At 42.8% G+C, this 23,809-nt stretch overlaps 1 protein-coding gene across 11 annotated transcripts in view; it reads right to left on the reverse strand.

The window, feature by feature from the left end:
- The window catches only part of TTLL5 (tubulin tyrosine ligase like 5), a 313,529-nt gene that overhangs the window by 60,900 nt on the left and 228,820 nt on the right, over window positions 1–23,809 (reverse strand). For all 11 annotated transcript variants that reach the window (XM_066341426.1, XM_066341431.1, XM_066341430.1 and 8 more), the window contains one exon: window positions 17,859–18,076. In XM_066341426.1, coding sequence (XP_066197523.1) covers window positions 17,859–18,076 — 218 coding nt within the window. The remainder of the gene's footprint in view (window positions 1–17,858; window positions 18,077–23,809) is intronic.

The raw sequence follows: 23,809 nt of genomic DNA on the forward strand, positions 1-23,809 counted from the left end.
TTTCCCTTTTTCATTAACCTTTCCAGAGGCGATCCTCCCTATTGTGAAGGCAATTTCACGCACTTCCTCACTGTGTATTTAACAAACACCTGACATGTGCCAGATGCTGGATGAGGCGCCGTTCTCTTGCGTTCTCCCCTGCGCTGGGCTGTTCTTGGTGATGTTTGTATTTTTATTTGGGTTAATTTATTTAGCATTTCAAGTTAGGTGATTAACTCATTTTCAATACTTCTTGTCTTTGTATTATTTTAATTTTTTTTTTTTTTTTTGTATTTTTCTGAAGTTGGAAATGGGGAGGTAGTCAGACAGACTCCCGCATGTGCCCGACCAGGATCCACCTGGCATGCACACCAGGGGGCGATGCTCTGCCCATTTGGGGCATTGCTCTGTTGCAACCAGAGTCATTCTAGCACCTGAGGCAGAGGCCATTAGAGCCATCCTTAGCACCCGGGCCAACCTTGTTCCAATGGAGCCTCAGCTGCAGGAGGAGGAGAGACAGAGAGGAAGGAGAGGGGGAGGGGTGGAGAAGCAGATGGGCGCTTCTCCTGAGTGCCCTGGCTGAGAATCAAACCCGGGACTCCTGCACGCCAGGCCAACGCTCTACCACTGAGCCAACCGGCCAGGGCCACTTGTCTTTTTAATAAACACAATTGAGGTTACAAGTTTACCTCTGAGTGCAGCTTTGGCTACTCCACACATTGATGTGTGCTTCCACGGACACACAGTTCTTAATGTTTTATGATTTTCATTATGATTACCTCTAATTTAAGTGTATTCATTGTAGTTCAAATGTGTGAACTATTTGTTATTGGGTTTTTGAGGTGTGTGGAGCCCTCGTTCGTGACACAGTATGTGCTGAATTGTGTTCCACATATACTTGAAAAGAAGGTATATTCTCCCTTTTGGATTCAGGAGTCCATGCACAGCTATTAATGTTTTTCAGACTATGAATTGTGATTCATAAGGGCATTGTAAAATTTAGAAGACACAATCAGCATTTTAAAAACAATAAGGAATAGTATTTTGAAAACCTTTTGTTTCATATACCTATGGATAGCTATTTCTACTTGGTTATATTTAAAATGTATTTTTATAATTTTAAGTGGTGGTCAAAGAAATATTAAAAGCCACTTAATAGGCCCTGGCTAGTTGGCTCAAAGGGAGAGCATCAGCCCGGCATGTGGAAGTCTCAGTTTTGATTCCCAGCCAGGGAACACAGGGGAAGCGCTCATCTGCTTCTCCACCCTTCCCACTCTCCTTTCTCTCTATCTCTCACTTCCCCTCCCACAGCCAAGGCTCCACTAGAGCAAAGTTGGCCCAGGCACTGAGGATGGCTCCATGACCTCTACCTCAGGTGATAGAATGGTTCAGATTGCAGCAGAGCAATGCCACAGAGGGGCCAAGCATTGGCCCCTGGTGGGCATGCTGGGTGGATCCCGGTTGGGCACATGCAGGAAGGAGTCTATCTGCCTACCCCCACCCCCACCCCGGCTTCTCACTTCAGAAAAATACAAAAAAAAAAAAAAAGCCACTTAATAAAGCAAACTGCTGATTCTGCACTTCAAATATCCAAAATCCTCAGAAATTTCTGCTTGAGTTACTTACACTGATAGGAGTATATTTAAATAAACCACCCATTATAATAATAAACTGCCAATTTTTCTTTATAATTTTGTCACTTTTGATTTCTATATTTTGAATTTATGTTAAATGCATACAAGTTGCTTTTATTTCTACTAATGCTTTTTTGCTTAATCCTATTTTATCTATTGCTATACTAGTTTTCCTTCTAACCAGCATTGCATGGCTTATCCTTTTCCAATCCTTTGCCATTCTGTGAGATTGCACTTTAGGCAGGTCTCTTTTAAGCAGTCTATAACAGAACAAAAAAAAATGCAACTTGATAATCTATCTTTTAATAGAAGAGTATAATCTGTTAATATTTACTGTCCTTACTCATATATTTGGATTATTTTTATTATCTTCGTGTTTGTTTTCCACTTACCATCCTTTTCCTTTTCCTTTCTTCCCCTCTTTCCTGTTTTCCACTGGATTCATAGTTTCCCCGTTCCCCTTTCTCCCACTCTGTTGATTTGAAGGCCACAGACTGTACTCAACTATTTAGCTCTTGTTTACCTAAGAAAGTGTGAAGCCATTCAGTGTTTCTGTCTTGCCTTATTCTTTTTTTTTATAAATAAATTTTTATTAATGTTAATGGGGTGAAATCAATAAATCAGGGTAAATATATTCAAAGAAAACATGTCCAGGTTATCTTGTCATTCAATTATGTTGCATACCCATCACCCAAAGTCAGATTGTCCTCCGTCACCCTCTATCTAGTTTTCTTTGTGCCCCTCCCCCTCCCCCTCTCCCTCCTGCGCGCCCCCCCCCCCCGTAACCACCACACTCTTGTCCATGTCTCTTAGTCTCGTTTTTATGTCCCACCAATGTATGGAATCATGTAGTTCTTGGTTTTTTCTGATTTACTTATTTCACTCCATATAATGTTATCAAGATCCCACCATTTTGTTGTAAATGATCCGATGTCATCATTTCTTATGGCTGAGTAGTATTCCATAGTGTATATGTGCCACATCTTCTTTATCCAGTCTTCTATTGAAGGGTTTTTTGGTTGTTTCCATGTCTTGGCCACTGTGAACAATGCTGCAATGAACATGGGGCCGCATGTGTCTTTACATATCAATGTTTCTGAGTTTTGGGGGTATATACCCAGTAGAGGGATTGCTGGGTCATAAGGTAGTTCTATTTTCAGTTTTTTGAGGAACTATCATACTTTCTTTGGTTGTACTACTTTACATTCCCCCCAACAGCGAATGAGGGTTCCTTTTTCTCCACAGCCTCTCCAACATTGCTATTACCTGTCTTGTTGATAATAGCTAATCTAACAGGTGTGAGGTGATATCTCATTGTAGTTTTGATTTGCATTTCTCTAATAACTAATGAAGATGAGCATCTTTTCATGTATCTGTTGGCCATTTGTATTTCTTTCTGGGAGAAGTGTCTGTTCATGTCCTCTTCCCATTTTTTTATTGGATTGTTTGTTTGTTGTTGAGTTTTATGAGTTCTTTGTATATTTTGGATATTAGGCCCTTATCTGAGCTGTTGTTTGAAAATATCAATTCCCATTTAGTTGGCTGTCTATTTTGTCAGTTTCTCTTGCTGAGCAAAAACTTCTTAGTCTGATGTAGTCCCATTCATTTATCTTTGCCTTCTCTTGCCTTTGGAGTCAAATTCATAAAATGCTCTTTAAAAACCCAGGTCCATGAGTTTAGTACCTATGTCTTCTTCTATGTACTTTATTGTTTCAGGTCTTATATTTAGGTCTTTGATCCATTTTAAATTAATTTTAGTACAAGGGAACAAGCTGTAGTTGAGTTTCATTCTTTTGCATGTGGCTTTCCAGTTTTCCCAGCACCATTTGTTGAAGAGGCTTTCTTTTCTCCATTGTGTGTTGTTGGCCCCTTTATCGAAAATTATTTGACCATATAAATGTGGTTTTATTTCTGGACTTTCTATTCTGTTCCATTGGTCTGTCTATTTTTCTGCCAATACCATGCTGTTTTGATTGTCGTGGCCCTATAATATAGTTTGAAGTCAGGTATTGTAATGCCCCCAGCTTCATTCTTTTTCCTTAGGATTGCTTTGGCTATTCGGGGTTTTTTATAGTTCCATATAAATCTGATGATTTTTTGTTCCATTTCTTTAAAAAATGGCATAGGAATTTTGATGGGAATTGCATTAAATTTATAAATTGCTTTGGGTAATATGGCCATTTTTATTATATTTATTCTTCCTATCCAAGAACAAGGAATATTTTTCCATCTCATTGTATCTTTTTCAATTTCTTTTAACAATGCTTTGTAGTTTTCATTATATAGGTCCTTTACATTCTTGTTATGTTTATTCCTAGGTATTTTATTTTTTTTGTTGCAATCGTGAAGGGAATTATTTTTTTGAGCTCGTTTTCTAATATTTCATTGTTGGCATATAGAAAGGCTATGGACTTTTGTATGTTAATTTTGTATCCTGCGACCTTACTGTATTGGTTTATTGTTTCTAGTAATCTTTTTGTGGAGTCTTTGGGGTTTTCGATGTATAGGATCATATCATCTGCAAAAAGTGATACCTTTACTTCTTCTTTTCCGATGTAGATGCCTTATTCTTGACACAAGACCTAAAGTACCTTCACTATCCCCTGACTACTCTGGTCCCTGAATCTTGGCTTTGTTGTCTTAAAATAGTTTTTAATCTTTTTAAAGCCGACCAACAATTACTTTTATAGTCACTAATATTTATTGATACTTGATAACATTTTTGTAGTTCATTGTTTCATGTTACCCAACACTTTTGCATTCACTTTTACCCTACACAGTCTTTGTATACAGCAGTTCTTTCACTGAAGGTCATGGGTGGTATATACTCTTAGACTTTAAATATTTCAAATTACTTTTATTTTGCCTTTTCTCTTGAATGACAGTTTAGCAATGTATAAAATTCTTGAATGACAGTTTAGCAATGTATAAAATTCTTGAATGACAGTTTAGCAATGTATAAAATTCCGGACTGAAAGTTACTTTACTTCAACACTTTGAAACTATTAGTTCTTGTTTTCTGCCACCAATGACTGCTGGAGAGAAGAATGCTGGTATTCTGTGTTCCTTTGTAGTAAAAGTGAATTTTCTCAGATATATGTAAGACTTCCCTTTATGCTTAATGTTTTGCAGTTTCACTAGGATGTGTCTAGAGGTACATTTTGGTACATGGAATAAATTTTTTAGCTAAAGATGCATGTCTTTGATTTCAGAAAATTCTCAGTTATTACTTTTTAAAGAATTGCTTGTCCACCTATATCTCAGGTCTCTCCACTGACACTCTTATCAGAGTCACATGTCATGTCCCACAAGACACCTATATCAGATACATGACCCAACATGTCTGACCACTTAAAAATATTAATTTCATCTGTAAAGAAATTCATGTCCTAGTTGTTGCTTTTGTTGGTACCTTTCTTAATATTAGATTTATTCATGTGTTTTAGAGTTTTGGTTTGCAGGCTCATTTTGAATAGGAATGAGTCTCCCCTTGCCTCTCTACTTGTTTAACCTTCCCTATCTGAAGATGTTCTAGTTGCCTCCACCCAGGCCCCTGGACCCCAGTCCAGACCAGACTTTATGATGGCATTTTGGTGCCCTGGCCTCAGCAACATTTGGAAATCCAGGTGAGTTTTGAGACATGAACAGTTGTCAGGGCATGTCATTACCTGCCTGACTGTGTAGGCCCGTAGTCTCATATAACAAGGGCCCACACCAGTCCTACCAGGCTCCCACCAGGAGAGCCACTGCGTTCTTCAGCTCAGGCTTTCTTTCTTACCTTGGTACTGTTGACATCTTGGACTGGATAATTCCTGGTTGCGGGGAACTGCCTTGTGCTTTGCAGGATGTTAGCAGTATCCCTAGACTCTACTCACTACATGCCAACAGCAGACCCACCACCCCAGGCGCCCTGTTAGGAAAACCAAAAATGACTGTAGATATTGCCAACATCATCCCCAGTTGAAAACCACTGCGTTCTTTTCCACTAATGAGCCCGGTTTGAGTTTCTCCTCTGGGGTAGGGCACTCGCAGGCCCTGGTACGCCACCGGAGCTGAGCCCCAGGGGGCCAGCTTGTTTCCAAAGCAGAGTTCAGAGAGCTTGTTGCTGCAGCCTCCTTCGCTGGTTCTCATTACTTCTGTACACTTTGGGACCAAAGAGGTTTCTCTTGTTTTGTAGCTCAGCAATGCCCTTTTGGTTTTCTTCTTTAAGCTTTTTATCTCTGGCTGCTCTGTGTTTGAAGCAGAGGGAGAATATTAAGTGTGAACTTATGGAGCCAACTTGACTGGGAGTCAGTAGGTCCAAATCTAATCTTTTGTTTTGTTTGAAACTCAGCCTTTGCCTTCAATTGTCATCAGAGTTATTAGTGTTCAGGAAATCAGAATGTGTTTGAATTTCCATAGCCTTGCTAGCTAGAGCCAAATCACACTTATGGATATCATCTTACTAACAACAAAAACACGATTTCTCTTAACAGGGAACAATAGCAGCAGCAGAAACTACCACTACACCAACCAGCACGCATGCACACCTCATATATGGCAGGGAAATACACGATCTCATTTAATCCTAAGAAAGACTCCATGATGTAGGGAATCTTTTACAGATAATGAAACAGAAGCTAAGAGATATCCCTAAACAAGTCAATGAAGTGAAGGAACCTGGATTCAAATCCAACTGGAAATCCTGGGCTGTATGCAGTTGTGCTCCACTGCCTCTCATGACACTCTCCATAGTATGAATGATCAGTAGTAATTGTTATTGACTGACCCTTGATGCATACACCTTGGTGCAAAAGACTATTTCACTACCACTAGCATCATCCGAATATAAGCTATATAAGGAGCTGGGGCCTGCATTCATCTCTTTTTCCTCAAAAACAAGCTTCATGAAAGCAGGGCTCATGTCTGTTTTGTCCACTGGTGTTATCAGCGATCTCCAGAGCAACGCACAGCATAGTAGACTTTTAGTATATACAGATGGGAAGCAGAACACATATAGAAAGAAAAAAATAAGAAGAGGTAGATGGCATAGTCAGATGAGGAGCTAAGGTTGGGGCACTTACTAAAGCAGCAGCAAGGTGATAAATTAAAACTTGATCTTGAATAAAAGGCAGGACTTAAGATTCAAGAGGCTACGAGGCCTGGCCTGTGGTGGCACAGTGGATAGAGTGCCCACCTGGAATGCTGAGGTTGCTGGTTCGAAATTCTGGGCTTGCTGGTTCAAGGTGCATATGACCAGCAACCAATGAACAGCTAGAGTGAAGCAACTACTTCTCGTCCTCCCCTCCACTTGTAAACTCAGTCAATAAAATCTTAAACAGGCCCTGGCCGGTTGGCTCAGCGGTAGAGCGTCGGCCTGGCGTGCGGGAGACCCGGGTTTGATTCCCGGCCAGGGCACATGGGAGAGGCGCCCATTTGCTTCTCCACCGACCCCCTTCCTCTCTGTCTCTCTCTTCCCCTCCTGCAGCCAAGGCTCCATTGGAGCAAAGATGGCCCGGGCGCTGGGGATGGCTCCTTGGCCTCTGCCCCAGGCGCTGGAGTGGCTCTGGTCGCGGCAGAGCAACGCCCTGGAGGGGCAGAGCATTGCCCCCTGGTGGGCAGAGCGTCGCCCCTGGTGGGCGTGCCGGGTGGATCCCGGTCGGGCGCATGCGGGAGTCTGTCTGACTGTCTCTCCCCGTTTCCAGCTTCAGAAAAATACAAAAAAAAAAAAAAATAAAATCTTAAACAAACAAACAAACAAAAAGGCTACAAGCATTCTGTAGAGAGGGGCTGACATGAGCATGTAGGAACAACAGCGGAGCAGACTGCGCATGTGGGTAGTCCAGTTCAGGGACGCCCGGAGACAGGGTAGATACCATGCTGCAGAAGGCTGCACTGTCAGAGTAGGGCTTCAGCTTGCTCTAGCAGGCACTTGAACGCCTCCAAAGACTTCAGGAAAAAAATTCAATATTTTAAAATTGCTTCCTAGGCTTACTAGTGCACCCTATTTCTTTAAGAATCAATTTAGACTGTTTAAAGACTTTTGCCTTTCTCTACTTGGTTTTCTCTTTAGTCAAGAACCAATTATAATAGTTTATGTTTTTTCAAAATGATACCTTTCATCCACTTTTTAAAATTTAGTAGCATACAATTATGCATAGTGTTCCCATAACTTTTCAAAATCTTTTCTCTTATTTTAATTCTCTTATTTTTCTGGCAGAGTTATGTTGATTTTCTCTTTCCCTGACCCCAAACTAAACAGTGTTTTGAACTTAACTAATTTTATTGCTTGCTTTTCATTTTACATAACTTTTCTTCTTGATTTTCCTTGATCTGTTTTTCTTAGCTTTTAAAATTTATTTTATTTAATTATTTTTTTTTTTTTCATTTTTCCGAAGCTGGAAACGGGGAGGCAGTCAGACAGACTCCCGCATGCGCCCGACCGGGATCCACCCGGCATGCCCACCAGGGGGCGATGCTTTGCCTCTCTGGGGCATCGCTCTGTTGCGTCCAGAGCCATTCTAGCGCCTGAGGCAGAGCCACAGAGCCATCCCCAGCGCCCGGCCATTTTTGCTCCAATGGAGCCTTGGCTGCGGAAGGGGATGAGAGAGACAGAGAGGAAGGAGGGGGAGGGGTGGAGAAGCAAATGGGCGCCTCTCCTGTGTGCCCTGGCCGGGAATCGAACCCAGGACTCCTGCACGCCAGGCCGACACTCTACCACTGAGCCAACCGGCCAGGGCCTAATTAATTTTATTTACCCTTTTCTAACTGCCAGAGATGAAAGCTTAGTTCAGGTGTGACACCAAAGATGCGTGCATACTCACCAGATTCAGCATCTGCCCTGTCTGTGGCAGACATTACTAATCAACCAAAGCACTGTTTTCCTCCATTGATTTGAAAGACAGAGAGGAAGAGAGAAAGAGGGGCAGAGATGAGATGGAGGAGAGAGGAAGAGAGGGAGAGACAGAGAAAGAGAGATAGACTGACAGACAGAAACAGACAGGAAGGGAGAGAGATGAGAAGCATCAACTCATAGTTGTGGCACCTTAGCTGTTCATTGATTGCTTCTCATATGTACCTCAACTGGGGGGCTCAAGCTGAGCCAGTGACACCTTACTCAAGGAAGCAATCTTGAGCCTTCAAACCAGTGACCTTGGGCTCAAGCCAGCAACTATGAGATCATGTCTATGATCCCATGCTCAAGCTGGTGACCGGGTGGTCGAGCTGGTGAGCCTGCACTCAAGTCAGAATAGCCCATACCCTAAGCTGGTGACCTCGAGGTTTAGAACCTGGGTCCTCAGAATCCCAGGTCAATGCTCTATCTATTGTGCTACCACCTGATCAGGCTGCATCAAATCTTTAAATCTTTAGATTGCTTTGGGTACTATGAACAGTTTAACAATGTTAATTCTTACAATCCATGAGCATAGAATATCTTTCCATTATTTGTGTCTTCTTCAATTTCTTTCACCAATGTCTTATAGTTTTCACTATGTAGATCTTTTGCCTCCTAGGTTAAACTTATTCCGAGGTATTTTATTTTTGATGCAATTATATATGGGATTGTTTTCTTAATTTCTCTTTCTGATAGTTAGTGTATAGAAATGCAACTGATTTTTTGTATATTGGGTTTGTATCCTGCAACTTTACTAAATTCATTTATTAGTTCTAAGCGTTTTTTTTGGGGGGGGGGAACTTGAGGGTTTTCTATATATAATTAATGTCATGTGCAAATAGAGACAGTTTTACTTCTTCCTTTCTAATTTGGATGACTTTTATGCTTTTTCTTGTCTAAATGCTCTGGCAAGGACTTCTAGTACCATGTTGAATATAAAAAATGGAGATAATGGGCATCATTGTCATGTTCTGATATGTACAGTTCTTATTCAATATAGTTTGTAATAGAGTTTTGATTCAAGTTACTTTACCTCTTTTTATTGTAAAGTGGTTAGAGTATGAGGACTACATATTTTCTTTTTTTTTTTTTTTTTTTTCTGAAGCTGGAAACGGGGAGAGACAGTCAGACAGACTCCCGCATGAGCCCAACCGGGATCCACCCAGCACGCCCACCAGGGGCGACACTCTGCCCACCAGGGGGCGATGCTCTGCCCCTCCGGGCATCGCTTTGCCGCGACCAGAGCCACTCTAGCACCTGGGGCAGAGGCCGAGGAGCCATCCCCAGCGCCCGGGCCATCCCTGCTCCAATGGAGCCTTGGCTGCGGGAGGGGAAGAGAGAGACAGAGAGGAAGGGGGGGGTGGAGAAGGAAATGGGCACTTCTCCTATGTGCCCTGGCCGGGAATCGAACCCGGGTCCCCCGCACGCCAGGCCGACGCTCTACCGCTGAGCCAACCTGCCAGGGCCTATATATATTTTCTACTTTTCAAGGATTTCATTGAAATGTTCTAGTTTATAAAAATATTCTATCAGAGCTCTGCAGGATATACAGTTGTATATCTATTAATTTAATCTCATTAATGGCATTGTTCAAAACCCTGTCATTATTTTTGGCCTATTTTGCCAATAATGACTATTGTATTCTCAGTTTTGAAAGGTTTTGCTCTATATTGTCTCTCATGTTTATCTTTGTATACTTTTCCTCAGAACTTTGGCAGAAATTTTTGAGATTTGTCCTTTATTTCACTAATTAAATTTTCTAAAGTGACCAATCTCTATTCACTGTGTTCAACCCAATTTTTCACATAGTTATTTCTAATTTCATGCAGTCCTCCCTGACCTCGGGCTGCTTGCTCTCTCTATAGGAGAGCTTTCTCTAGATGAACTCCCTCTTAGACTTTGTCAAGAATATACACAAGCCTGACCTGTGGTGACGTAGTAGATAAAGCATCGTCCTGTAACGCTGAGGTCGCCAGTTGGAAACCCTGGGCTTGCCTGGTCAAGGCACATATGAGAAGCAACTACTACAAGTTGATGCTTCCTGCTCCTCTCCTGCCCCCTTTCTCTTTCTCTCTCTCTTTCCTCTCTTAAAAAAAAAAAAAAATCAATAAATAAAATCTTAAAAGAAAAGAATATACATTAGGAATTTTCTAAAATTTTTCTTTTTTGCTTTGACTTATTTCAGAGGTTGGCAGCTCCTTTGAACCTTCTCCATGGGGCTTTCCTTAAGCTGTACTACCTATTCCCAGGACCCAAGGTTTAAAATATTTATTCCTCTTCAGAAAGGAAAGTCTAAGTTTAAGGACTTATGACCACGGAGGAATGGATACAGATTCTGTCAAACACTGGTGTAAGTTCCTGTCTCTTTTAAAAGGGATTTTCATAGTCAGAAAAGAAGAAAGGGAAGTGAGAGATGGGAAACACCTGGCAGTTATGTTACCATTTTAACAACTGGTTTAACAAACGGGGGGCAGAAATGAAAAGTTAGATTTCAGTTTAAATCACACATATATGAACTATCAAAGGAAGACTCAGCACTCCATTTCTTCTCCCTGCTGGACCACCCCCCAATGTAACTTTTGGTTAGGTGTGGTTATCGTCGTGCCCAGCTCTCTGAGGGCCACCACTGACTGAGGCCCAAGTGCAGACGGTTGGTAGAGGAGAGAGGCTAAGCGGCAGACTCCTTGACTGGCCCCATCTCGCTCCCCCAGCGCCGACCCTCAGAGTGAGGGCATTCTCTGGGGTATTCCAGGTCTGTCACTGAGTCCCGACTGCACTCTTATAGGAAGGTAGGGTATAAAACCCCTTAATGTTGTTCTTCACTCTAATCCTCCTACATCTAACAGAAATCCGCCCCCCCCCAACCTCAGCGTAAGAGTGACACATTCTTCCCTCTGCTGAGCTTTTTATTGGCCTTGTAAGTGGGAAAACTGGTGTGAAAGGGGAAGAATGGAAGTTCTTAAGTGCTTACATTGCACTTTCTCAAAGGCAGTATTTTAGGATGATTAATCTGCCATTTGCTGTAGAGAATGGATCTGAATAATTGGTGGGTCCTTTGAAGTGAGTGGTCTACTGGGAAGAGCCTGGGGTTAGCACAATAGCTGAGGTGGACTCCAGCCCCGGCTCTGCCACATTCACAGCCCCACACCATGCCTCTGCACTACACATCTATGATTAGTGTGAGAGTGTGATTTATGATAAGAAATACACTTTTGGTCTTCCTCCTGCTTCTGGCTCATAGCTGACCAAACCCCTGGAATTTCCTAAGTGTTAAGAGTGATAAAGGTGTCTTTTGCTCTATTACTGAGGTGGCTTTGGAATCACCTAAAAATGGGGGCTGGATGCCAGGAGAACCAACCATGTAATTAGAGGGCTGGAGCTTTCAGTTGACTCAAACACTAATTGGCCAATGATTAATCAGTCATGCCTATGTAATTCAAGGCTCCACAGAACCCCAAGATAATGAGGTTCGGAGAACTTCCAGGCTGGTGCACACATGGAGCTGTAGGCAAAGCGGTGCCATGGAGACAGCATGGCAGCTCTGCGCCCTTATCCTACACATCTCTTCCATCTGGCTGCTCCTGAGTTGCAGCCTTCTATAATAAGCATGTTTCTCTGAGTTCTGTGAGCCATTCTAGCAAAGTAGTCAAACCGAAAGAGTGGGTTTTCGGAATCTCTCATATGTGGCCAATAGGTACAGGTAACCTGGATTTGCACTGGCATTGAGTTGGAAGGGGAACTTCTAATCTCTAGCTGGCTGGTCAGATGCACAGGTTACAAGTCTGGGTTTGTGACTGGCATCTGAATGTATGTCTGTGTGTGCATGCGCGTGTGTGTGCATGCAGTCTTACAGGACTGAATCCTTAACCTGTGGAATCTGATGCTAGCTCCTGGTAGACAGAGTCAGAATTGGGATTCTTGGACAACCTGCTGGTATCTGAGACTTACTCATTCATGTGAAGGGAAACCCTCCCCCTTCCTCTGCCCACACTGGAATTGGGTCCAGGAATCTTTTTAAAATTTTTTTATTTTAACTTATTGATATTTAGGGAGAGAGAAAGGAAGAGAAAGAAACATTGATGTATTATTTGATGCATTCATTGGTTGATTCTTGCATGTGCTCTGACTAGGGAATCAAACCCTCAACCTTGGTGTATCGGATGGTGCTTTAACCAACTGAGCTACCAGGCAAGGCCAGGAACTCTTTTTAAGTATATTTTTTGGAAATGCATAATTTAGAGAATCCTATACTTAAGGAGGGATATGCCACAGATCCAATCATATTTCTTAAAACTACAAATGAGAAAAGGCTGAAAAGTTGAAAGAGATGGTTAACCTACAATATGACACCTATGCTCACTCACATCAAGAACCTACTGCTGGCCCTGGCCAGTTGGCTCAGTGGTAGAGCGTCGGCCTGGCGTGCAAGAGTCCCGGGTTTGATTCCCGGCCAGGGCACACAGGAGAAGCGCCCATCTGCTTCTCCACTCCTCCCCCTCTCCTTCCTCTGTCTCTCTCTTCCCCTCCCACAGCCAAGGCTCCATTGGAGCAAAGTTGGCCTGGGCGCTGAGGATGGCTCTGTGGCCTCTGCCTCAGGCACTAGAATGGCTCTGGTTGCAACAGAGCAACGCCCCAGATGGGCAGAGCATCGCCCCCTGGTGGGCATGCCGGGTGGATCCTGGTCAGGGGCATGCGGGAGTCTGTCTGACTGCCTCCCCATTTCTAACTTTAGAAAAATACAAAAAAAAAAAAAAAAAAGAACCTACTGCTGGACCATCATAACTCCCTATCATTTTGCCTCACTTTAGAGAATCAGATGTTAAAAAGATACTTTTTTTTTAACCTGATCCTACTTTTATATTTTTCTGACATTAATTTCTGAGCATCTTTCATCATATTTCTGACATCACCCAATGCTTGGGTTGGCTTAGCTGGCATTTGGTTGTACTGCACCGCTGAGCACCGAGGGCCATCCTCCCTGGATGCCCAGCAGCTTGTAATGAACGCCCTTGTCCTGGTGCTGAGACAGAACAGCAGTCACCTTCCAGCCCCAGAGGTCACCCTGAGGAAGAAGTTCCAAAACCTGGGGAAGGAAAGTTAATCCCAGCTGTTTAAAGAAAAGCACCTTGGTTAAGTCTGGAGTTTCTTACCGTCTTCTTTCTTCAGAGGAGTCCTAAGGTACGACCGCTCTGACCCTGCCCTTCCAAGCCATCTCTATCTAGTCTATGAGTGATGCCCAGGTCCCTGGCAAACTTGCACTGCTCAGGTTTCTCTCCCTATTTCCTGGAGAGAGTTACGCTCCAGGCTCTGCGGGAAAGGTCATTTACGAGGAAGGGACGATTCGTACGCATGTTGTTGTTCACAGGCTGTCACACTTCTCAGTTCAGCTGACCGCCTGGAAGAAATACCTCCAATAGTTTGGAAAGGAGGATCTGAAGTGGGTACTAACTTATGAAGTGTTGCAGACATTAGAGAGGAAAATCAAGGCAGGCTACTGGCACTACAGAAAAGGTTAAAAACAGTCTCCATCAGTCTCTCCACAGAATTGACCAATGCCATTTAGCTAAAGGAGATGTAAGTGTACGCACTTGAGAACTCTGACAAAGAACTGCTGGGCCAAAAATGGATGATGAGAATGGCTGGGAAGCATCAGGATTAAAAAACAAATGTGCTCATAAAAAAGCTTTCAATGGAACAGACAGAAAACAAGCTATTTTGGGTAATTATTCAGTAGGGACAGTGGTTTTGTTTTACAGATGGGAAACTTAAACCTTTAGAGGGAAAGTGACCTGAATATTATCATAAAGAAACAGGACTCCACTGTTCTGATCCTCAACTCCCTTTGCACCAAAATCCAAACGACATTCCATCTTTTATGTCCTATTGTTCTCTAAAATCAACCGTCTAGGATGTGGAAACTTTGATGCTCTTGGAAATTGCTTCTATATTTGTGTAATGCCAACTTCTGTGCTAGGAGAATTTTGAAGTTCAACCCCAAAACACAGGGCTTGGCATGGTCAACAGCTCATTACAACTTCTCATTAGTTGTGTCTCCTGGGGCAACTATGGCATTCCTGAGTGTGACTCAGTATCACCAGTCACAACGGAGGGCTCCTGATTAGTCCAAACTGAGCTGAAGTAAAGGCTACAATGAGCTTTGAGCCAATGAAGTAAAACAGCTAGGATGAAGAAAGCAAACAAATATAGACGAAAATGTCATGAACTGCCCTCTCAGCGTTAACTAGAATACCTAACACTTACTTTATATATGTTAGGTGCCAGGCACTGTGTCCTTGGCATCCATTAATTCATTCATTTTGCCCAATAACCCTCTGAGGCAGGTACTATTATTATCTTTATTTTAAAATAGGAAACTGAGCCACAAAGACGTTAAGTAACATGCTATGCTAGCCAGACACATGAATTACTTTAGAATAAGAACATATCAACGGATACTGAGGATCCCAACTTGAAAAGCCTTGAAAGGTTTCTCTAGGTTAAAAATAACTCATCAATCCAAGTAAAGTATGGAGTTTAGTGCCTAGTAATGCACCAATGGCAGTTTCTTAGTATGGTACGTTCTTCAAATGTACCATAGCTATAGAAGACGTTTACGGTGGGGAAACTGGGTATACTAACTTTTAATGTGTACTATCTTCAAGACTTTTCTATAAATCTAAATTTATTCTAAAATAAAAAGGTTATTTAAAAAAAAAAAACACCTCTTATCTGGATTCTTCATAAAGGGAATTTTTCATTGAGTCAATATAGATAAAAACAATGTTTTTCTTTTTCCTAAAAATCAGAACACTGAAAACAGGGGGCCCTCACAACACCGTACATTTTACATGTATGAGAGAACGTTAAGGTCTCCATTAGTGCTAACTTATTTAGCTTCAGAGACTTGTGCTAGAGTTTTAAAGGCAAATTGGAAACTATTTCCTGGAACAACGCCTCACAGCATGCCTTTTGATTCTTGGATTATATTTCTTAAATACTGAAGAAATCTGCTTTTCCCCCCCTTCTGTGCATTTTTGGTGCTGAGCTGTTTCCGGTTTTCCCACACTCCTGCCTGTCAGAGAGGAGAAACCACAAAAATGCAGCAAAGCAAAGTCCGTCCACAGAGCTGCAGTCCCACCTCGGAAGGTTGAAGAGTTCTCTCGCCAGCAGCGAGTTGAGGGCAGGGCGTGGTGTTCTCCAATGTCCAGCCCTGCTGCCTGCTGACCGAGCCTACCTCTCTACCAGCAGGCCAGCTAGCCACACAGGCCACCACGGGCCAGGTTGGGGTACTGGCAGTAATCAGAGAATCCACAAACAGAAAGCACACCCGCAAATTCAACATTCACATTCAACTCACTCATTTTCCTACCTAGCTGTGGGCTTCTCAAACCTGTGAAGGACAGAGTAGTTAGGATGCTGGTGCTGGCTCTCACTCCATGTACTGTACAGGTAATAACTCTGATAATATTTACCACTGTCCTAGGAAGATGTTCTTTTTACCCCCATTCACATGTGAGGAAACTAAGGCCCTGAGATTAATAACCTGTAACCTGCCGAAGGCCTCAAGTCAGTGAAGTGTGGAGCGGGGATGGGAATCCAGCAGTTGGGCTCCAGAGGGGGCGCCCTGAAGGTTTGCCTCTCCCCTTTCTAAAGTGAGGGGCCGACCAGCTTCCTTCCTATGGCACTGCTGGCTTTTCACCACCAACTGCAGCCTTCCTATTGCCCTTCCCTACGGCCCCAGAGAATTCTGCAAAGTGATTACAATGCCAATTATTCCCAGACCAGTGCTTGGCACTTAGTAGGCACTGAATAAATATTTGTTGGATAGATGAATAATGGTAGCAATATAATTAAAACAGTCACAAGGGACTGTTTTCAACCCAAATTCAGAATTTGATTCACTGTGCAAGGGGAGAAAAACAGTAACCGTTTTTGCAACATCATAGGATTCTTTCTTACAACTGGATTTGGTTTCGCAAAGGACAAATGAATGAGGAGCCGGGGAGCTGTAATGAGAACAGCAGAAATACACAAATCTCCTCTAGGTGTTTACACAAGAGATGTTTGCCTGCCTCTTCCAAACATCTTGGAAAAGTTCTCCAGTCTAAAATGGAGAAGGACTGTTAGAACCAACATCCCTTTACCAGTTTACCTCTGGTTCACTAGCTAAAAAATGGCAGGAGGTAGAGGAAGGATGTGACCGACAAAAATGTGACGGAGGAGAGAAATGCGTTTTTTGAGATAAAACCGACAGACTAGCAACAGTGCTGGCGGGAATCAATGCTGCAGCCTGAAGCTGGCTTTCAGGTTATTGACGTTAGGCTGTTAACTAAGAAACAAGACTCAGAGGGAGACTCTGACCCGCCCCTCGTTCCTGCTTTGGGAGCTGAGCCTTGGCCCAAGGACCTGGAGACTCCTCATCCGGGCAGGAGGACTCCCCACTCCCCACCTGCAGCTAGATGCCCCTGTGCCCACTGTTTCTGAGCTGCCTGGCAAGAAGTTTTCTGTCACCTATGTCCCCTCCACCTCGACTCCCTGGAAATCACCCATTCTTATTTTGGAAATCTAAGACCCCCACAATCTCCCTCACTCTCTCCTTTGTCAAAAATGTCGTACACACCCAATGTTCTTCATTCTCTTTGGAATTTTCATGCATATGTGAATTCCCTGCGTGCATGTATTAAAACCTTGATTTTTCTCCTGTTAATCTATCTCTGTTAATTTGATTATTAACCCAGCCAGAAGAACTTAAAAGGTGGGAGAAAAAGTATTATATTTTTTTAGACCCCATAGTATCAAGAATGTGGCCACACAGAGCCTGCTGACTAACGTCAGGGAAGTTCATCTTCCCAATAAACCCCACTCCTGTCCCTAGTCAAGTGCCTAAAAGTGAACAAACAAACAAGGGAAGGGCGTAGGGTATTGATTTTCCCATGAAACTCTATAGTCTGACTCTGTAGAATGACCAAGAGAAGAATACCTCCGGGAGAACTTCCTTTCCTTTCCCCAAGCCCACAGGCCAGCACTGTTACCTGGTGCACCGTCTGACTGGAGCTGCTGCCAGAGGCTGTAAGAGGTGGTTAGCAACCGCCGGACTCCCGCTGGTGGTGGCAGCTCTCTCCCAATCCCTGGGAACCTAAAAGAGCAGTGCCTGCCCCTCCCACAGGGTAAGCAAGAGAGCAAACTCAGGCAGTTCCAGTAGCTCCCCAGGCGAGTCTTGTCTGTAGCCAGAGCTGAGAAGCAGAGTTGCCTTTATCGGCCATCGGGTATACTTGTTTTCAACAAGTCAATACAAACTGTCTTGAAGATGCACAAGTAAAGAGTACTATTAGCACGGAATTGACACGACCAGAAGACTGCTGAAAACTTACTTGGAAGCCCTTTGGAATGTTGCCTTTCTGAGGACTTGTCTGTGACTGGATGGGGGTTTGGGGGCCAGGGAGGAGGAAGAACTTGGAGGTGGCACCACTTTTTGTGGCAGAGTGGTTGGCTTCTGGCCGCTCGCTGTGGCACTTGAAATTCTGCAGGCTGCACCATTATTCATCACCCATAAATTGGAGCTCGGTAGTGTGTGGCCGCCAAAGATGGCCTGTGAGAGAGAGAAGAAACAACGATCTGTGGTGACGCCCTTTACAGTCCCTTTGCTGTAAGAGAACGAGTGGTTTGTAACCCTCTGGTGAGACAAAAGGAAAAGGAAAACTGTCAAAATAAAGTAATTTTTGGGAAAAATCTTCCTAGTAATGCCATTGACGGCCAAGACCCAGGGAAGGGAAATCTCTTGAAGCAGAGTTGAGACGGTCTTGCTGGAAGACCCTGGGCAAGGAAGCAGGGCATCTGGGTACTGCACACGGGTCCACATGCATGAACTGGAAAAGCATTTGTTCTCTCAAGTCTGAGTTTCCCTCAGTGTTAAATTCAACCGCTATTTAACAAATGTCTCCTACTGGGGGTCAAATATTAGAAGTGTATCACCTAACAAGAGTGGCTCAAAGCTTGACCCAGCCACAGAGCTCTGCGCTCTAGAAGGTCTGCCCGTCTGAGGAAGGGAGTGAGTCAGCACGGGTCAGGCACAGGCGAGGACACAGAACGAGAAAGAGCGCTGAACAGGCACCATGAGCCGCCACCATGGTCCGAGTGCTACTGGCAGAATTCGCTACCAGTTGCCACTTTGTTGACCTAACGTTAGATGTACATTTTTTTTTTAACTTTAAAAAAACTTTTTTTATTGATTGATTTTAGTGAGAGAGATAGACTGCACTATCAATATTTTTTACCTTTATTTTTTAAGGTAAAAAGGAGAAACTGAGTAGCTTTAGTGAAGTGTTAACTAACCCTTCAATACTCATGTGTGGGAATATCCCATTTCAGGGAAATGTGTGTACGGGTTCTGGGCGAGGCAGATGTGAGGGGGACCAAGGGGTCGTGCATGCAGTGACGTGTTTCAGAGACCTGACAAAGAACAAAGTGATTTCAGAGGTGGAGGACTGCAGCACTTTCAAAAGAACCAATCTGAGATGTTCCATATCTCTGCAAACAACCCCCAAGAGTTCACTCAACTGACTTTCCTCTCTGAGCCAAAGAAGGGGAACAAAGAAAGCTGAGTCCGTGGGCAAAGCCAGGAGTGCAGCTCTGTGGAGTGTGGCAGGTTTGCAGAGGGTCCGAGAGGGCCCAGGAGCCCTGCGGCTGCTCCAGCAAGCCTTCTGGGGACTTGAACCAGAAGGAGCACCAGGAGGCCAGGCTGGGGCACTGGCTCCAAGACAAGCCCATTCCCCTCCACCACTGCTGCCACAGCTGCCAGCCTGAGGGAGAGACCCAGCGAGGAGGCAGGAGGGAGGCAGGAGGGAGCACCCTGGGCTTCTGCTTTCACCAATACATCCCAGTCAGTGAGCTTAAACGTGAAGAGTGCTGAGAGATACTCCAGTCAGGATGGGGAAGAGACCAGGAATCAGTGTGAGGGCTGAAGAGTCCTACTGTCCCACAGACAGTTTCCCTGGATGAGTAGCAGAGGAGGAAAACCGTTGTTAGTAAAGAGCTCTTGGAAATAAAAATATTCTTTATTGAGTTAGATTTTTTCACGTTGTTTGGGAACTGTTATTAGTAAGAATATCTACTTATGTTGCTGTGGCAGCAATCATATTTTCAAATTCAATGATTTTTTCTTCATTAATTTCAATTTTTATTTTTTTAAATATTAAAACAATTGGATCAAAGACCTAAATATAACATCTGAAACAATAAATTACATAGAAGAAAACATAGGTACTAAACTCATGGACCGTGGCCATAGAGAACATTTTATGAATTTTACTCCAAAGGCAAGGGAAGTAAAGGCAAAGATATATGAATGGAACTACATCAAACTAAGAAGCTTCTGCACAGCAGAAGAAACTGACAACAAAACAAACAGCCAATTAAATGAGAGATAATATTTTCAAACAACAGCTCAGATAAGGGCCTAATATCCAAAATATATAAAGAACTCACAAAACTCAACAACAAACAAGTAATCCAATAAAAAAATGGGAAGAGGACATGAACAGACACTTCTCCCAAGAAGAAATACGAATGGCCAATAGATATATGAAAATATGCTCATCTTCACTAGCTATTAGAGAAATGCAAATCAAAACTATAATGAGATACCACTTCATACCTGTTAGATTAGCTATTATCAACAAGACAGGTAATAACAAGGGTTGAAGAGGATGCGGAGAAAAAGGAACCCTCATTCACTGTTGGTGGGAATGTAAAGTAGTACAACCATTATTGAAGAAAGTATGGTGGTTCCTCAAAAAATTAAGAACAGAACTACCATATGACCCAGCAATCCCTCTACTGGATATATACCCCCCAAACTCAAAAACATTGGTACATAAAGACACATGCAGCCCCATGGTCATCACAGCATTGTTCACAGTGGCCAAGACATGGAAACAACTGAAATGCCCTTCAATAGAGGACCAGATAAAGAAGATGTGATACATATATACTATGGAATACTACTCAGCCATAAGAAATGATGACATAGTGACATTTATGACAACATGGATGGACCTTGATAACATTATACTGAGTGAAATAAGTAAATTAGAAAAAACTAAGAACTGTATGATTCCATACATAGGTGGGACACAAAATTGAGACTCATGGACATGAATAAGAGTGCAGTGATTCCCAGGAGGAGGGGAAGGGAGGAAAGAGGAGGGGGTCAGGGGAGGAGTGGGACATAAAGAGAAACAAATAAAAAGGTGACGGAGGACGATTTGACTTTGGGTGATGGGTATACAACACAATCGAATGTCAAAATGTAGAGATGTTTTCTCTAAATCTATGTACTCTAGTTGACCAATGTTAAAATTAATTGTCTAAATAAAATACTAAAAATATATATATTAAAACAATTTTTATTGACTAATTTTTTTAATTTAAAAATTTATTGATTGATTTTAGAGAGAGCAAAGGAGAAAGAGAGCAGAAACACCAATCTGTTTCTGAACGTGCCCCAACTGAGAATCAAACTAGCAACTTCTATGCATCTCGATGATGCTCTAACCACCGAGGTACTGGCTAGGGCTGATTGATTGATTTGAAAGAGAGAGGAAGAGAAAGAGAAGGAGAAAGAGAGAGAAACATCAATTTGTTGTTCCACTTATTTATGTATTCATTGGTTGATTCTTATATGTATCCTGACAGGGATCAAACCCACAACTTTGATATCAGAAGATGCTCTAACTGAGCTACCTGGGCAGGGTAAGTTTTTCTTCATTTAAAATCTTGCTGGAACATCTAAACACAAAGACTAAATAAGAAGAACGAGCATAGTAAACACAAAAGGAATAAACACAAATGTATATATGTGACAACCCAAACACAACACAATGTTAATATCTGCATAGAAAAATTATGGAAGATACAAAAAAACTGGTAACTTCATGGAGAACTGGTTAGCTAGACGCTGGCGTGGGAGGGAAACTAATTTTTTACTTACTATATATCATTTATACCTTTTTAAACTTTGTACCATCTAGGCCCTGGCCGGTTGGCTCAGTGGTAGAGCGTCGGCCTGGTGTGCAGGAGTCCTGGGTTCGATTCCCGGCCAGGGCACACAGGAAAAGCGCCCATATGCTTCTCCACCCCTCCCCCCCTCCTTCCTCTCTGTCTCTCTCTTCCCCTCTCGCAGCCAAGGCTCCATTGAAGCAAAGTTGGCCCGGGTGCTGAGGATGGCTCTATGGCCTCTGTCTCAGGTGCTAGAATGGCTCTGGTTGCAACAGAGCATCGCCCCCTGGTGGGCGTGCCAGGTGGATCCCGGTCGGGTGCATGCGGGAGTCTGTCTGACTGCCTCCCCATTTCCAACTTCAGAAAAATAAAAAAAAGAAAAAAAAAGAAAAGAAAAGAAAATAACATAAAAAACACAAAACTTTGTACCATCTATATGTACTTGTTGTTTTTTAAATATCCATTGATTTGAGAGAGCGAGGGGGGGGGGAGAGAGAAAGAGAGAGAAAGAGAGAAGCATCAACTCATTGTTCCACTTCGTTGTTCCACTGAGTTGTATATTCATTGATTGCTTCTCTTATGTGCCCTGACCAGGGATCAAACCTGCGACCTTGGTGTGCCAAGATGACACTCTATTCACTGAGCCATCTGGCCAGGGCCTATATGTAGTTATTTATAAAAAATAAATTATAAAAAAGTCCAAAGGGTCTGGCTGGTTGGCTCAGCAGTAGAATATTGGCATGTGGAAATCCTGGGTTCTTCCCGGTCAGGGCACACAGGAGAAGCAACCATCTGTTTCTTTATCTCTCTCTCTCTCTCTCTCTCTCTCTCTCTCTCTTTCTCTTACTCTTCCCCTCCTGCAGCCATGGCTCGAATGGTTTGAGCAAGTTGGCCCCAGGTGCTGAGGATGGCTCCATAGCCTTTCCTCAGGCACTAAAATAGCTCGGTTGCTGAGCAATGAAGTAGCAGATCCAGATGGGCAGCGTATCACCCAGTTAGGGGTCTTGCTGGCCTTCCCAGTCTGGGCACATGTGGGAGTCTATCTCTGTCTCCCACCTCTCACTTAATTAAGAAAAAAAAGTTAAAAGGAAAGTGAGTTCTAATAATATTTAAGTAGGTAACAAACAAGTTGAAGTATCCAAATGAAGTTCAAGTTTCAACCAGCTGGGTAGAAGACTGGCCATTACACCAGCGTGAAAAAGGAATTGACTGTTTAACATTTATGGCTACAAACCAGATGAGGTCATCAGTGAAAGACAGGGTCTCCGGAAAGAAAAAGCATGGCTTTGCAGTCAAACGCTGCCTAGGCTCAAAGGAAGCTCAGTCATAGATAATGAAGGGTGACCTTTGCAAGTGACTTAACCTCTCCAAGCTTCAGCTTCCTCAAAAGCAATAATAATTACCTTGTTGAACTGTTGGGGATTAAATAAATATGACATAAGCAAATCTAGCCCAGGCATTCAATAAAGATTTCTTGAAATAATTAAAGTACCAGGTATATAGAGCAGACACTCAGTAAATGACCCATTCCTTCTCAAACCTCCGCCTCAGTTTACTGAGGACTGAAGGGCGGCAGGATGTGCGAGTCTGCCTCTAGCTGTGACGATGTGTGAATGGTAGTTAGTGGCTTATGTACTCTTCTAGCCTTACCACGATGCTCACTAGCTGTGAAAGAAAACTCTAAAAATGAAAACACATGTTTAGGTTTCCAGATCATATTTGCTCAATTTTCTCTGGGAGAAATGATCTTTTCCTCTTTTGAATGCTTATAAAAATTTATTTGTATGTATCTTATCACATTTAGCACATTCTACCTTGTATTACAGCCACTTATGTATGTATTTTTTTCTCTGTCTGGACAATACACAGTGAAAATGGTTGGATTTATGTCTGATTATGTTTTGTTTCACCCACAGTGCCTAGAATAACTTACTTGTTCAGAGAAGGTGCTTAAGAAACATTTACTCCATAAAGAAGAACAAACAAAAAATCTTCACTTTATAACAACGATTCATTTTTTTAGCAACAGTAAATTGCTATACAAGAGAATAGGCACAGCTGTTTACACAGAAATGTAATCTTATAACAGGACCATTCTCTGGACTTTGGGGCCTAGCATGTTACTTATAAGCAAGTTGCACTCAGCCACAAATGTTAAGTAAGCCCTCTGTAGATCCCCCTCAAAAATAAATTCCCCTTCCTAGATGCGGACTTTGTGGCAGGACCTTCAACATCGATGTCCTGTAGTAGTAAGATCAGTCTTTACCTCAAACAACAACATACAATCAGTCAGGCGACCTTACTGCTTAGGAGACTGCCTCTTGCC

This window comes from Saccopteryx leptura, chromosome 6 (assembly GCF_036850995.1).
Source record: "Saccopteryx leptura isolate mSacLep1 chromosome 6, mSacLep1_pri_phased_curated, whole genome shotgun sequence".
NCBI classification, from domain to species: Eukaryota; Metazoa; Chordata; class Mammalia; order Chiroptera; family Emballonuridae; genus Saccopteryx; species Saccopteryx leptura.